General features: G+C 36.5%; 1 protein-coding gene across 1 annotated transcript in view; it reads left to right on the plus strand.

Moving 5' to 3' along the window:
• The window catches only part of SP3 (Sp3 transcription factor), a 57867-nt gene that overhangs the window by 7738 nt on the left and 35806 nt on the right, over positions 1-14323 (plus strand). The window contains exon 2 of the mRNA XM_017856954.1: positions 2613-4035. Within this exon, the coding sequence (XP_017712443.1) occupies positions 2613-4035 (1423 nt within the window). The remainder of the gene's footprint in view (positions 1-2612; positions 4036-14323) is intronic.

Raw genomic sequence — 14323 nt, forward strand, 5'->3', positions numbered from 1 at the left:
TTTTTAAAGAAAGTCAAGGGGACATAATGCCAGTATTGTAAAACTAATTTGTGTCTGAGTTACTATGTTCTTTGATAAAAGCTCAGTACTTCTAAATTTTATGCTGGTCAGAAAAAATTTCAGTGGATCCTCCAGGTGAGCAGTAATCTTAAGAAGATAAAGATTGGATTTTAGACACACTTTAGATTCTAGTATATAGGTTTAAATATTTGTAGTTGACTCAAAATGCCAAGAGACTGAAATGAAACATTCGTCACTGTAATGTTAGGAAAGGTGACTTAACACATTGTAATTTTTATACCAGATTGAAGTTGCAGAGTGACATGTGACTTTAATGTCTGATGCTTCATTTTAAAATCGTTTAGTAAGTATAATATGAGTGTATTTAAGACAGATCACTATTTTAGTTCAGGCCTAGAGATTTGTATTGGGTTCCACAATTTCTCAGCCTTTAGTCTCTCCTCCCTTTCTTTTCAGTCTCCTTCACTGAGTCTTAGTTTATCTTTATAAAACACAGATGTGATTGCACCACTCACTTGCTTATAAACCTTTTATAGCTTTCACTCACTATCTACAGGATAAAGTCCAAACAATTTAGTGGGATCTGTGAAGCCATTTACAAGCCTTGATAAAAATGTCTAGTTTTGTTCCCCATTGTTTTCCTCTATGAATATGAGCCTTTTTGGGATCTTTTCTTCAATTCCAAACTTCATATTATTATTTAGGATTTCTTTTTGTCTGTGATTTTGTTGTTTCTGTGCCTTTATTAGTGCCTCTTTTTTTAACTCACTACAGGAAAATCTTATATTCTAATACTACTTTAAAATATATCTATATGAAATCTTTTTTCAATCTTGTATCTTCCACAGTGTTTTGATCATATGACTAGTCTGTGCTACTTTTCACATTGTATTAGCATGGATGTGTGTGTATGTCTGCTTGGATTGACAGTGAACCATTTGAAGATTGGGATTGTATGTCATGGGTTTACTCACATGTGTATTTCATCTTGGTAAATTACTTTCAAATATTTGAATTTAGTCATTTAACTGTGGTTCATCCACTGAAATAACTAACTATATACTTCTCAACTATGTCTTGAAAATTAGGTAGTTGGGTTTCTTTAAGAAACTTACGGGTTTTTTTGTTTATCTTATTTGCCTTAAGTTTTATGGAATGGTTTATGTTGAGATAACTGTGTATGTCTTAACTGATTTTTTGGTCATAGATTCTCACTGAGAATATAATGAAACCCTAGATTATCTTTCTCTCCCTCAAATTGTATTAGTAGTTTGTCAGAAAGTTGGCATGCTGTTTTAAAGGGCTTCCTTGAAGCCCAATCATGGATCTTAGGTTGACAGTGCTGGGCTAGATATGCTTATGTTCACATTGTCTAATGATATATGGAGTTACTGAACTCACAGGTAGATCTAGAAGGAAGTAGGAGAAGGATGACTTTATTTTGATGATAAATTACATAGGTCTTATTCCCTATCTTTGCCATTGGTCTTGGCGGTAGGAATGACACAAACATGATACAGTGTTTAATGTTTAAGGGCCTGGGTTTTGGAGTTAAGCTTAGCCTAGTTTTAAATCCTGTCTTGTCTATTTGATAGCCATGTGATTTTGTCCCTCAATTTTCTCAGCTGTGAAATAGGGATAATACCTATCTCATAGGATTATTTTAAGGAGTAAATTACATAATCCTGTAAACCCTTCTCATAGTACTTGGCATATAAAAGAAAACCTTAAATGTTAGACATTATTGCTATTATTCCCTTAAGAAAATCTGCTCTTGGACATTGACAGGTAGGGTTTTATTGCTTTCTGCTTTTCTACATTGGCTTTTTTCCAATCTTGCCTAATCCATAAACTATGGGGATGGTAACTGAGCTGCTAGTAGGTCCAGAAGCATACAGACTGTGGCTTTACCTGCTATTCTAAGTTTGCAGAAGAATGCCAGACATACACCAGACATATGCCAGGCATTCTACTGAGAACTTACAATAGTAGGCAAAGTCACAGTGTGTATGCTCCAGCTTCTGATTCTAGAAAAACCTTTCAGATGGGGCTATGTTGTCACGTGGTCACAGGGCAATGACTTTTCTCATTAAGTTTTTTAAACATCTTTATTTTCAATAGTTCATGGAAAAGGAAAGAGTTTGATAGCTTAATGGAATAGCTCTAGCAATGAGTTTACTTCAGAGTATGTTAATAGATGCTACAAAAGAGTAGATTTCATTGTTTGGTTTTAGGTTTATAGCAATAATAAACCTTTTCTAACTCGGATGACTTAACACACTTTGCTAATGTTTCCTTTTTATACACAAATATAACGCACCTGATTTAGTCATAGCCATCTCCACTGTGTGTTTTGTGTTTTAACTATGTAGTGTTAGAGATCATAGATGCAGGATTAGAAGATTGGTCTGTGGTTGTGATGAACATTCTGAGAATTTTTTCTGTCCCACTCAAATAGGATGAATTGTCTTTGCAATAACAAAACTAGAAGTGATAATTGTAGTTCATATAGTACTGCTACTGTATTTGAACCCTATTGTGTTTTAAGATAAGTTGAATTTTCAGGTAGTAGGATTTATACCAGTTTTTAGAATTTTTTGAGGGTTGGTTTAAATATACCACAAAAACATCACGTTTTTGTTTTCTTCATCCAGACAGGTGATTTGGCTTCTGCACAGTTAGGAGGAGCACCAAACCGATGGGAAGTTTTGTCAGCCACACCTACAACTATAAAAGATGAAGCTGGTAATCTAGTACAGATTCCAAGTGCTGCTACTTCAAGTGGGCAGTATGTTCTTCCCCTTCAGAATTTGCAGAATCAACAAATATTTTCCGTTGCACCTGGATCAGATTCATCAAATGGTACAGTGTCCAATGTTCAATATCAAGTGATACCACAGATCCAGTCAACAGATGGTCAGCAGGTTCAAATTGGTTTCACAGGCTCTTCAGATAATGGGGGTATAAATCAAGAAAGCAGTCAAATTCAGATCATTCCTGGCTCTAATCAAACCTTACTTGCCTCTGGAACACCTCCTGCTAACATCCAGAATCTCATACCACAGACTGGTCAAGTCCAGGTTCAGGGAGTTGCAATTGGTGGTTCATCTTTTCCTGGTCAAACCCAAGTAGTTGCTAATGTGCCTCTTGGTCTGCCAGGAAATATAACGTTTGTACCAATCAATAGTGTCGATCTAGATTCTTTGGGACTCTCGGGCAGTTCTCAGACAATGACTGCAGGCATTAATGCCGATGGACATTTGATAAACACAGGACAAGCTATGGATAGTTCAGACAATTCAGAAAGGACTGGTGAGCGGGTTTCTCCTGATATTAATGAAACTAATACTGATACAGATTTATTTGTGCCAACATCCTCTTCATCACAGTTGCCTGTTACGATAGATAGTACAGGTATATTACAACAAAACACAAATAGCTTGACTACATCTAGTGGGCAAGTTCATTCTTCAGATCTTCAGGGAAATTATATCCAGTCGCCTGTTTCTGAAGAGACACAGGCACAGAATATTCAGGTTTCTACAGCACAGCCTGTTGTACAGCATCTACAACTTCAAGAGTCTCAGCAGCCAACCAGTCAAGCCCAAATTGTGCAAGGTATTACACCACAGACAATCCATGGTGTGCAAGCCAGTGGTCAAAATATATCACAACAGGCTTTGCAAAATCTTCAGTTGCAGCTGAATCCTGGAACCTTTTTAATTCAGGCACAGACAGTGACCCCTTCTGGACAGGTAACTTGGCAAACGTTTCAAGTACAAGGGGTCCAGAACTTGCAGAATTTGCAAATTCAGAATACTGCTGCCCAACAAATAACTTTGACGCCTGTTCAAACACTCACACTTGGTCAAGTTGCGGCAGGTGGAGCCTTCACTTCAACTCCAGTTAGTCTAAGCACTGGTCAGTTGCCAAATCTACAAACAGTTACAGTAAACTCTATAGATTCTACTGGTATACAGCTACATCCAGGAGAGAATGCTGACAGTCCTGCAGGTGAGTCTTAAGTTATGTCATGCCATAAATAAGTTCAGTGAAAATACACAGATGGAAATTTTTTGCTTCAGGTATTTATCAGCATCAGGCTCACATTAGAAGTAATGATCAATGTTTGTGTGAAAATACGTTTGTATGAAAGTAGACATCAAAGTATCTTCCAAATTATTGTTCTTTGAAAGTTTGTAGTTTTTGAAGTTAGGGATTGATTTTTCTAGTATGCCAATTACATTTATAGTTTTTTCTTAATTTTTTATTTGTTTTGACATTTGATTGATTCAGGCATTATAACATTTTTATTTGGCAGGTAGGCTGTCTTGGTTGGCCTTAGTGTAATGTGAATTAAAAATTTTATGCATTATATTTGGTTGAGGCATCAGGTTGGTACAGTGAAAACATGGTACAGGGAATAAATATGCCTCTCAGCCACTTGCTAGGTGTGTGATTTTGGCCAGGTTATTTTTCTTTTGCAAACTTGGTTTCCTCGTTGTCTAAAATGGAGGTGTTGGCCTAGGTAACTGTCTAGGTGACCTTCCAGACCAAAAATTCTTTGATTCTGTGATAGTGGTCGTTACATTAATCTTAACTGTGCTAGAAATAGTTGTCAATAGTATTAGTAGACATTTCAGAAGTCTACTCTTTGAATGTTGTATAAGAATTAAATAATAAAGTTTAAAAAGAGATAGTGTAATTTTTACCCTATTAATGTTGTCTGTCTAGATAACATTTGATTGAATGTTTTGTTGTGCAGTAAGTCCTGAACTTTATTACTTTAATCTGTTTTGTATTTGGATTTCTGTGGAGATTGTACTATTAACATTCTTTCACCAGGTCAGTGATTCTAAACTCTTAAAAGTGGGACACTTTAACTGAACTGATTGACGTAACTCCCATCACCATTTAAATTTAAAGATTATCTTTTTTCTTTTGATAAATTTGTGATACATGCCTAGAAAATTGGAATGGCCTTAGAACCTCAGATCTGTATTTGGAAATCCTTTAATTACATTTGAGCCTTCTGAAGCTGTGATGATTTTTTTTAGGGGTTGGGATTAGGATTTCTGAAGCTGGTTTAGAGCAGTGGTTTTTTTTTTTTCTTCTTCTTTTTTTGAGATGGAGTCTCGCTCTGTCACACAGGCTGGAGTGCAGTGGCGCGATCTCAGCTCACTGCAACCTCTGCCTTCTGGGTTCAAGCAATTCTCGTGCCTCAACCTCCCGAGTAGCTGGGATTAGCTCCTGACTAGCTAGGATTGCAGGTGCATGCCACTACGTCCAGCTAATTTTTGTATTTTTAATAGAGATGGAGTTTCACCATGTTGGCCAGGCTGGTTACAAACTCCTGACCTCAAGTGATCCGCCCATCTCGGCCTCCCAAAGTGCTGGAATTAGAGGTGTGAGCCACCACTCTGCTCTTGGCCTAGAGCAGTAGTTCTTAAAATGTGATCTGTGGACCATTGGATATCCCTGAGACCCTCTGAGAGGTCCTTCTTATCAAGCTACACTAAGAAATTATTTGCCTTTTTCTCTGTGTTGACACTTTCAGTGGTGGTGGATAAGACTGCTTGTGTCTTAGCTTATATCAAGGCAGTGACAGCAGACTGTAATAGTTGTTGCTATATTCTTCATGACCATGCACTTGCAGTTAAAGAAGAATCCCAGTTTCACTCAAGAATGACCTTGATGAACAGTAAGAAATTTACTAAATCTTGACCCTTGAGGGCTGCATGTCTTTTAAAAAATAATAGCTTTACTGGGATATAATTCACATACCATAAAACTCACTGTTTATACAATTCGCTGGTTTTAACTATGGTCATAGAGTTGTACAATCATCATCACTATCTAGTTTTAGAGCATTTTTATTACCCCAAAAGGAAACCTATACTCTTCAGCAGTCACTCTTCATTCCCTTCCCCTCGGACCCTGACAACCACTGCTCTACTTTTGTCCCTTTGGATTTGCCAGTTATTTCATATCAGTGTAATTGTACAATATGTGACCTTTGGTGTTGTGGTTTCTTTCATTTAGCATGATGTTTTCAAGGTTCATCTGTGTCATAGTATGTGTCAGAACCTCATTTCTTTATATGGCTGAGTACTATTCCATTGTATGCATATACCACATTTTATTTATCTGCTGATAGACATTTAGGTTGTTCCACTTTTTGGCTCTTATGAATAATGCTGCTGTGAGCATTTGTGTAGGTAGCATTTTGTGTGGAAATGTTTTCTTTTGGGTATGTACCTGGGACTGGATTGCTGAGTTGTATGGCAGTTGGGTTTAACTGGTTTTCTACCATACCGTTTTACATTCTCATTGACAGTGTGTTGAGGGTCCCAGTTTCTCTCTAGCGCCACCAACCTTTTATTGCACATCTTTCTGATTACAGCCATCCTAATGGGTATGAAGTGGTATCTCTTTATGGTTTTGGTTTGTAGTTACTACTACATGTCTTTGTAGTATTCTCTGTGATGAAATGGGAAATACGCTTTAATAAAGCATTTTTGCTGCATATCAAAATAAGAATTGTTTAGAAAACCGCTTGTTTCCCTCAGTTATGCAGTTCTGTGAGTTGCAAGCTGAACTAGATGCTGTTTTCATCAAATATTGTTTTTACTTGAAAGAATGATAAACTGTGGTTTTGAGATTAATGTAGTTAAGTGACAGATATTTCCTCAAAAAAAAAAAAAAAAAAATTGAAGTGAGCCTGTCATGTGAAGGAAAAAAACTGGAAAGCATTTGCTGCTGATGACAAAATTTGCACTTTCCAGTGAAAATTAGAATTTTGGGAAACTCAAATGTATTATGAGCCTGATACCTTCTTAATACTAAATGTTTTTCTGATGAGATGGATAGTGATACTAACAGCTTTTTTGATATTGTATTTTAATGAAATGTGCTAACACTTGGAAGATGCGTGTGGTAGTTCAGTGAACCAGCAGATTTCAAATGACCAACTCATTATATTACAAAATTGTGCATGGGTAAAAGATCCATTCAAAGTGCAAGATAGACCAATAACAGTATAGAAAGTTTACAGTAGTGTCAGGTTCCACATTTGTACTGAACTTTAAGAAACTGCCACCTTTAAATTTGGTGTAGTATTCAAAGAAAACCCACAATTGGCTGACAGAGTACTTTATTCTTGCCCTTTCCAGGTACATATCTGTGAGGGTAGATACTCTATTCATAAGCTTCAGCCCGAACCATGTATTGCAAGAGATTGAATGCAGGAGCAGATCTGAGACTTTAAATGTCTTCTTTTATTCACTCTAGACATTACAGAGATTTGTGAAAATGTAAAACATGGTTTTCTCATTAAACTTTTTTTGTTGTTTGAAAATGTTTTCATAAAATGTTAATTTATGTTAATGAAATGGGTTTATTTTAAATGAATTAAATTTAAATTTCTGTTTATGATTCAGTAAATATCAATTTACATATCAATTTACACATACCCTACTGACAAGTTTTTTGGAACTCAGTATATGGTAGTTTTGGAAAGGGTTCTGAGACTAAAGGTTTGAGATTTAGGTGACAGAATTCTAAGAAATGAAAGATAGTTTTTTAGAACCAGTTTTTAATGTGTTTAAATTAATGTTAAGGTTCATAGGTGTTAAATCTCAGAAACTTTGATTTTTGTGGATTTATGTTGGTCATGAAATGATGTTGTTATGAAGCACTAAGTTCTTCAGTAATTTCTTTTCAAATGTTACCAGAATAGAAACACTGTATGTATTTAATACAAAATGGAATTTTAGTTTATTGAATGGTGCCCAAGAAGGGTAAAATAAATACTCCAGAAAGCCATTAAATTTGAATTTTTTCCTGATTTTAAAGGAATGGGATATTAGTTGTGAAAGTAAAAGTTAAAGAAAGTGAGAATAAAAATGCTGGATAAGACATAGCATATTTAGTAATAAAAACTAGGAAGTTTTCATTTTGAGGATATAAACTTTCTCTTGGTATACTTTCTAATCGGCAAGAAGGGAGATACATTAAGATGCTTTTTCTCACCAGAAAATCAGAGCAAAACATTAGTTTCAGTGTTACGTGTAGTATGCCCAGATGAAAATGCTGAAAACTTTGACATCCTTGGTTTGCGTTTTTTTTTTTTTTTTTTTTTTTTTAAAGAGACAGGGTCTCTGTCTTCTAGGCTGAAATGCAGTGCCGTGATTATAACACATTGTGATCTCAAACTTCTGGCCTGAGCCTCCTGAATGTGTAGAACTGCAGGCTGGCACCACCATGCCCAGCTAAGTTTTAAATGTTTTGTAGAGATGACATCTTGCTGTGTTGCCCAGGTTGGTCTTGAATTGCTTGGCACAAGGAGTCCTCTTGCCTTGGCTTCCCAAAGCGTTGGAATTACAGGCATGAGCCACTGTGCCTAGCCTGTACTGTACTTTTGATAAGCATGACATTTATGTAACAATTTCCCAGAATAAAGGAGAAAGTATTTATTTATTTATTTTTTAAACCAGGGCTCTGGAATTTGCCTTTTTGTTTGTTTTTGTTAATTTTAAAGGACCCCTTTAATAAAAATGACCTCTACTCCAGCCTGTTTTAAGCAGTAAGTCTGACTGGTTCCTTCTTTTTTGGGGTACTTTTACTACTCTTTATCCTTCAGAAACCAAATTTCCATCTTCCCGGAAACATCAGGCGCCAAACTGAAACCCTGCTAATCTTACATATTTCTGTCCATTTGTGGCTCACTGAGAAAAGCATGCTGCTTTAGGAAACTTCGTTGTTGTCTCATTTTTACTTTATCATTGCTGTGTATTTGAAACTGGGTAAGAGGAGGCAAAGTATGAATTTATGTATCTTTCCAGTGTCAAAATTTTCCCCCAATTTAAGCCAAGACTTAGTCTCAAATTTTAGTCCTCTACCAGATTTTGTTTTATCTAAAATACAGTTTTTCAAGACTGGGCACATTTAAAATGGAGTAAGGTGTTTGAAGTTGGAAGAAGAGTTTATATAAGTCATTTCTTCTTAAAAGCAAACAACTTAATGTTTAGAATTCCCCATTATTCATGAAAACGACAGTTGCAGGTTAACTGGTAGCTGTCTTTTGTATTAGAGAAAATAGAAACCTTATAAAAGGTAGGAATTTTAACTTAATATTTAAGGTTTTTTTTTTTTTTATTATACTTTAAGTTCTAGGGTACATGTGCACAATGTGCAGGTTTGTTACATATGTATACATGTGCCATGTTGGTGTGCTGCACCCTGTAACTCATCATTTACATTAGGTATATCTCCTAGTGCTATCCTTCCCCCCTTCCCACATGCAGAAAAGCCCAGAGTTAGATTCATTGCTGAAAACAAGAGCCTGGAGTAGGGCTCATTTTTGTTAAAGGGGAGCTACAGAAAGTTGTTGCTGTTTGTTATCCTGAGGTATGACTTAAATGAAGATTTACAGAGATGAGACGACGATGCAGGAAAATAGGAGGACATCAGCACAGTCTTAACGACCACCACATATGAACCAGTCTGAACCATTGAACTGTTAGCTGAGTGTTTGGATTTGTGATATAGCCAGTATTACTACTTGGAAGACTTATATATGAGTTCTGGGGCTTGCAAAAATGGCAGACCCATAATTGTAATACTGAGAAAGATAGAAAAAAATTGTATTCAAGATGATCCTGAAAACCTAAATTCCAAAATACATGAAGGCAAAATCTATGAAAGATAGCTGATAAAATCAACAATTAGGAGATGAATTCATGTCAGATTAAAGAAAATAAACCATTCTGTTAAAGACTTTAAAAATCAGTATGCTTGTAATTGTCAGTGAGATAAAAGAAGCAATAGCATCGATAGAAAAGAAGTGAAACAAAAACAGTAGATATGAAAAAACAATCAAATCCTGGACATGAGAAACACATTTCATTGATTCTAAGACACATTTCTGAAATTGGGGTGCATCTTGCAATTCAAGGCATGTCAGTGTTTCTCTCTCTTTTTTTTTTTTTTTAACTGGTAGTGCTTTCTCTTAGATGAAATATAAAAGTTTTTCGGGGAGAAAAAAGACAACCTTTAGAATGGATCAAGCAAATAGTAATATACTGAGGAATTTACCCAGAATACCACACAGATAATGAACGAGCAGTTAAGACACGGAGGATAGATTGAGAGCCACCAGTGTAGAAATTTCAGAGAAAAAGAATAAAGTGAATGGCAAGAGAAGCAACGTTTGATGAAATAATGGCTAAGAATCTTCTTGTGTTGAAGAAATACAATCTACAGATCAAGTTTTATTTCAAGTATGTGGATAAGTAGAAATAAGTTCATCTCTGACTTAAACTGAAATCACAGACATTACAGAGATATTACATTAACATCTTAACAGAGAGAAGACAGATAACTTACAAGGAATGATAGATAGCCCAGTCAAGCATGGTGGCTCATGCCTGTAATCCCCCCAAAAAAGCCAGGTGTGGTGGTATGTACTTGTAGTTGTAGTTACTGGGGAGGCTAAGTTGGGAGGATTGCTTGAGCCTGGCAGGTCGAGGCTGCAGTGAGCTGTGATTGTGCCACTGCACTCCACACTGGTGACAGAGTGAGGCCCTGTCTCAAAAAAAAAGAAGGCATATCTTTCTTTTTAGCCACACAGATGTCAGAAGATCATGGAGTAGTATTCAGAGTGCTGAGAGAAAATAACCAGCTGCCCAGAATTCAGTGGGCAATTAAACTATTCAAGATTTAGAGTTTAGTGAAGATATTTAAAATACTAATATTCAAAGACCTTTATTGAACTGACTACCGTAGGATTAAGTAGAAAAAAATGGATCCTGAGGAAATGAGTTGGAAATGAGGAAATAACAGTAATTACAGAAATGGATTTTAAAAATTGGTAATTTGAATCCCAATGTGGTGGTATACGCCTTTAGTTCCAGCTACTCAGGAGGCTGAGGTGGGAGAATTGCTTGAGGCCAGGAGTTTAAGACCAGCTTGGGCAAGATAGACCACCATCTCTTAAAAAAAAAAAAAAAAAAAAAAATTGATAATATTGGTAACTTAAAAATGTAGAAAATTTCAAAAGTACACAAAAACAATACGTAATGAACCTTCCATGTACCCCTTTCTCAGCTTTAGCAATGATGATCACCCTGCTATTCTTCTTTCCTTTATTTCTACCATTTAAAGTTTTATTTTTGCCTGAGTTAATCAATTTATTATTATTTTGGAGACCGTATCTTGCTCTGTCACCCAGGCTGGAGTGCAGTGGTGCAATTTTGGCTCGTTGCAGCCTCCACCTCCTGGGTTCAAGTGATTCTCCTGCCTCATCTTCTTGAGTAGCTGGGATTACAGGAGCCTGCCACCATGTCTGGCTAATTTTTGTATTTTTTAGTAGAGATGGGATTTCACCATGATGGCCAGGCTAGTCTTGAACTTCCAACCTCAAATGATCCGTCCACCTCAGCCTTCCAAAGTGCTGGGATTAAGGCATGAGCCAACAGGCCTGACCTTTGCTGGGTTATTTTGAAGCAAATCTGACATCATATAATATCCCAAAATACTAACGGAGTGGTTCTCAGTGTGTGGTCTGAGACCCCTGGGGGAGGTGTCCCTGTGATCCTTTAATGGGAGAGTGAAGTCAAAGCTATTTTCATAATATTAAGATGTTATTTACCTCTTTCACCTCACAAGTAGTGTACAGTGGAGTTTTTTATTAGGGAAGCTGAACATTTTTGCATGTTTATTGGCTATTTGTGGTTTTTTGTTAAATTACCTTTTATGTTTTTTGCTTATTTTCCCCAACTAGTATAGCATACTTCTTGTATACTGTATACATAAAGATGTTGTAAAACGTCTTTATATGTCTGGGATATTAATCTTTTGTCCCACACTACAAATAGTGTCATCATTTTTTTGCCTTCAAGTTTAGTCATGTTGGGTTGAGGTATACATAAATTCTTACTAGACTTTTTTTTAGTATAATAATTTAGAAACTTTGAGGTGTAATGTTTGAATTTAGTTTGTATTGATTTACACGTCTTCTGATGTAGTGGGAACAGTATGTGGAAGAAATTGGGAATTTTAAATTATACTTTCTTAGACTAGAAGACCTAAAATGCATTATGTGACCTTTAAAGTAATTTTAAATATATGGTTTTGGTCACACTTTGGTTTCTTAGTGTTCTATGGAAAAATAGTGTTCATAGTTCTATGAGACCCATCCTTGAGGATGATACTTTCCATCAACCTGAAGTGTATGTAATTTAATAAATTAGTAAATACTATAACCATTTACTTGTTCTGATATAGATGTGTGATTTAAACCATATAATTTTAGAGAGCCCAAAGAATTCAGCTTATTAAATGCATCTTGAATAAATGGCTGCTCAGTGTTTGTTTTTTGTGGAGACAGGGTTTCACCATGTTGGCCAGGCTGGTCTCAAACTCCTAGTTTCAAGTGATCCAGCTGCCTTGGCCTCCCAAAGTGCTGGGATTACAGGCGTGAACCACTGCCCCACCATTGGTGGTTTTTTTTTTTTTTTTTGAATACTTTCCTCTTTAATTTGTTTTCTGGAGTAGTGTATTTAGTTTATAATTAACCAAATTTACCCCATAATTTAGTCAGCAACAATAATGCAAATAAGGATTCTGGATGAATGTAAAAGAATGGAAATCACCTGATGTGTGCTCTTCATTAGAGTGTTATAATTTTCAGTAATGCCGTATTTTAATCCAAGAGGAGAACTTTATTACAGCTTGTTCTCTAAACTACCTCATCATTTTAGTGGTTCTTGGGTACAATTTTTGTATTCAACTTCATGTTTTTTGAGACAAGGTCTAGCTCTGTCACCTAGGTTGGAGTGCAGTGGTGTAGTTTTGGCTCACTGCAATCTCCAGCTCCCAGGTTCAAGCAATCCTCCTGAGTTAGCTGGGACTACAGGTGTGTGCCACCACACCCGGCTAATCTTTTGTATTTTTTCCAGAGATGGGGTTTTGCCATGTTGCCCAGGGTGGCCTCGAATTCCTGAGCTCAAGCGGTCTGCCTGCCTTGGCCTCCCGAAGTGTTGGGATTATAGGTGTGAGCCACCATGCCTGGCCTTCGGCTTTATTTTATGAGGGTACTTAACATGTGACGTTGTTTTCATAAATCTCATGAATTCTCTGATTCAGTGTGTGGTCTGAGACCCCTGGGGGAGGTGTGCCTCTGATCCTTTAATGGGAGAGTGAAGTCAAAGCTATTTTCATAAAATTAAGATGTTATTTACCTCTTTCACCTCACAAGTAGTGTACAGTGGAGCCATGTGTACATAGGACCATCATTCTCCCAGCAACCTAGGTTAGTCATTGATTCAGTCAACAAATGTTTGAGGGTACAGTCTCATGCTGCATAATGATGTTTCAGTCAACAACAAACCACATATACGATGGTGGTCCCATAAGATGTAAGACTTTTATTTTTACAGTTCCTTTTCTGTTATGTTTAGATACACAGATAACGTACCATCATGTTTATAGTTGCCTGTAGTACTCAGTATAGTAACTTGTTATACAGGTTCTTAGCCTGTGAACAACAGACTATACCTATAGCCTAGCTGCGTAGTAGACTATACCATCTACGTTTGTGTAAGAAAGAGTGTGCGATGTTTGCACAGTAATGAAATCCCCTAATGATGTATTTCTCAGAATGTATCCCAGTCATTGACAAATGGTTTTGTACTACAATATTCTAGGTAGTATTCTTTGCAGCAGTGAAAAAGACTAAGTCCCTACTCTCATGAATCTTGTATTCTAGTGGATGAAGACAAGTAAGCAAGTATAATAATTTCACATAATTAGTGTTATGAAGAAAATAAAGCGGCGCTGGGAGTGGTGGTTCACGCCTTTAATTCCAGCACATTGGGAGACCATAGTGGGAGGTTCACAAGCTCAGGAGTTCGAGAGCAGCCTGGGCAACATAGTGAGACCCCCATCTCATAACAAAATAAAAATTAAAAAAGAAAGCAGAGTTATGGAATAACTGTGGAGTATGGTGGTTATTTTAAATATGATGGTTAGGAAATCCCGCCTTATAAGAAAATGAAATTGAGCTACAGATCTGAATATTGATAAAGGAGCTGACATTTGGAGGAAAGAGTATTCCAGGAAGAGGGAATGAGCAAGGTGGCTGGAATTTCGTGAATGAGGAGTGTTAGAAAATAAGATTGGAATCAGTCAGGGGCCAGATAATATATGCCGTGGTAGGGAAATTGGATTTATTTCATGTCTCATAGGAAAACATTGGCAGGTTTTAATAATAATAATGCAAATAAGGATTCTGGATGAATGT

Source organism: Rhinopithecus bieti, unplaced genomic scaffold (assembly GCF_001698545.2).
Source record: "Rhinopithecus bieti isolate Rb0 unplaced genomic scaffold, ASM169854v2 scaffold_43749, whole genome shotgun sequence".
Classification (NCBI taxonomy): domain Eukaryota; kingdom Metazoa; phylum Chordata; class Mammalia; order Primates; family Cercopithecidae; genus Rhinopithecus; species Rhinopithecus bieti.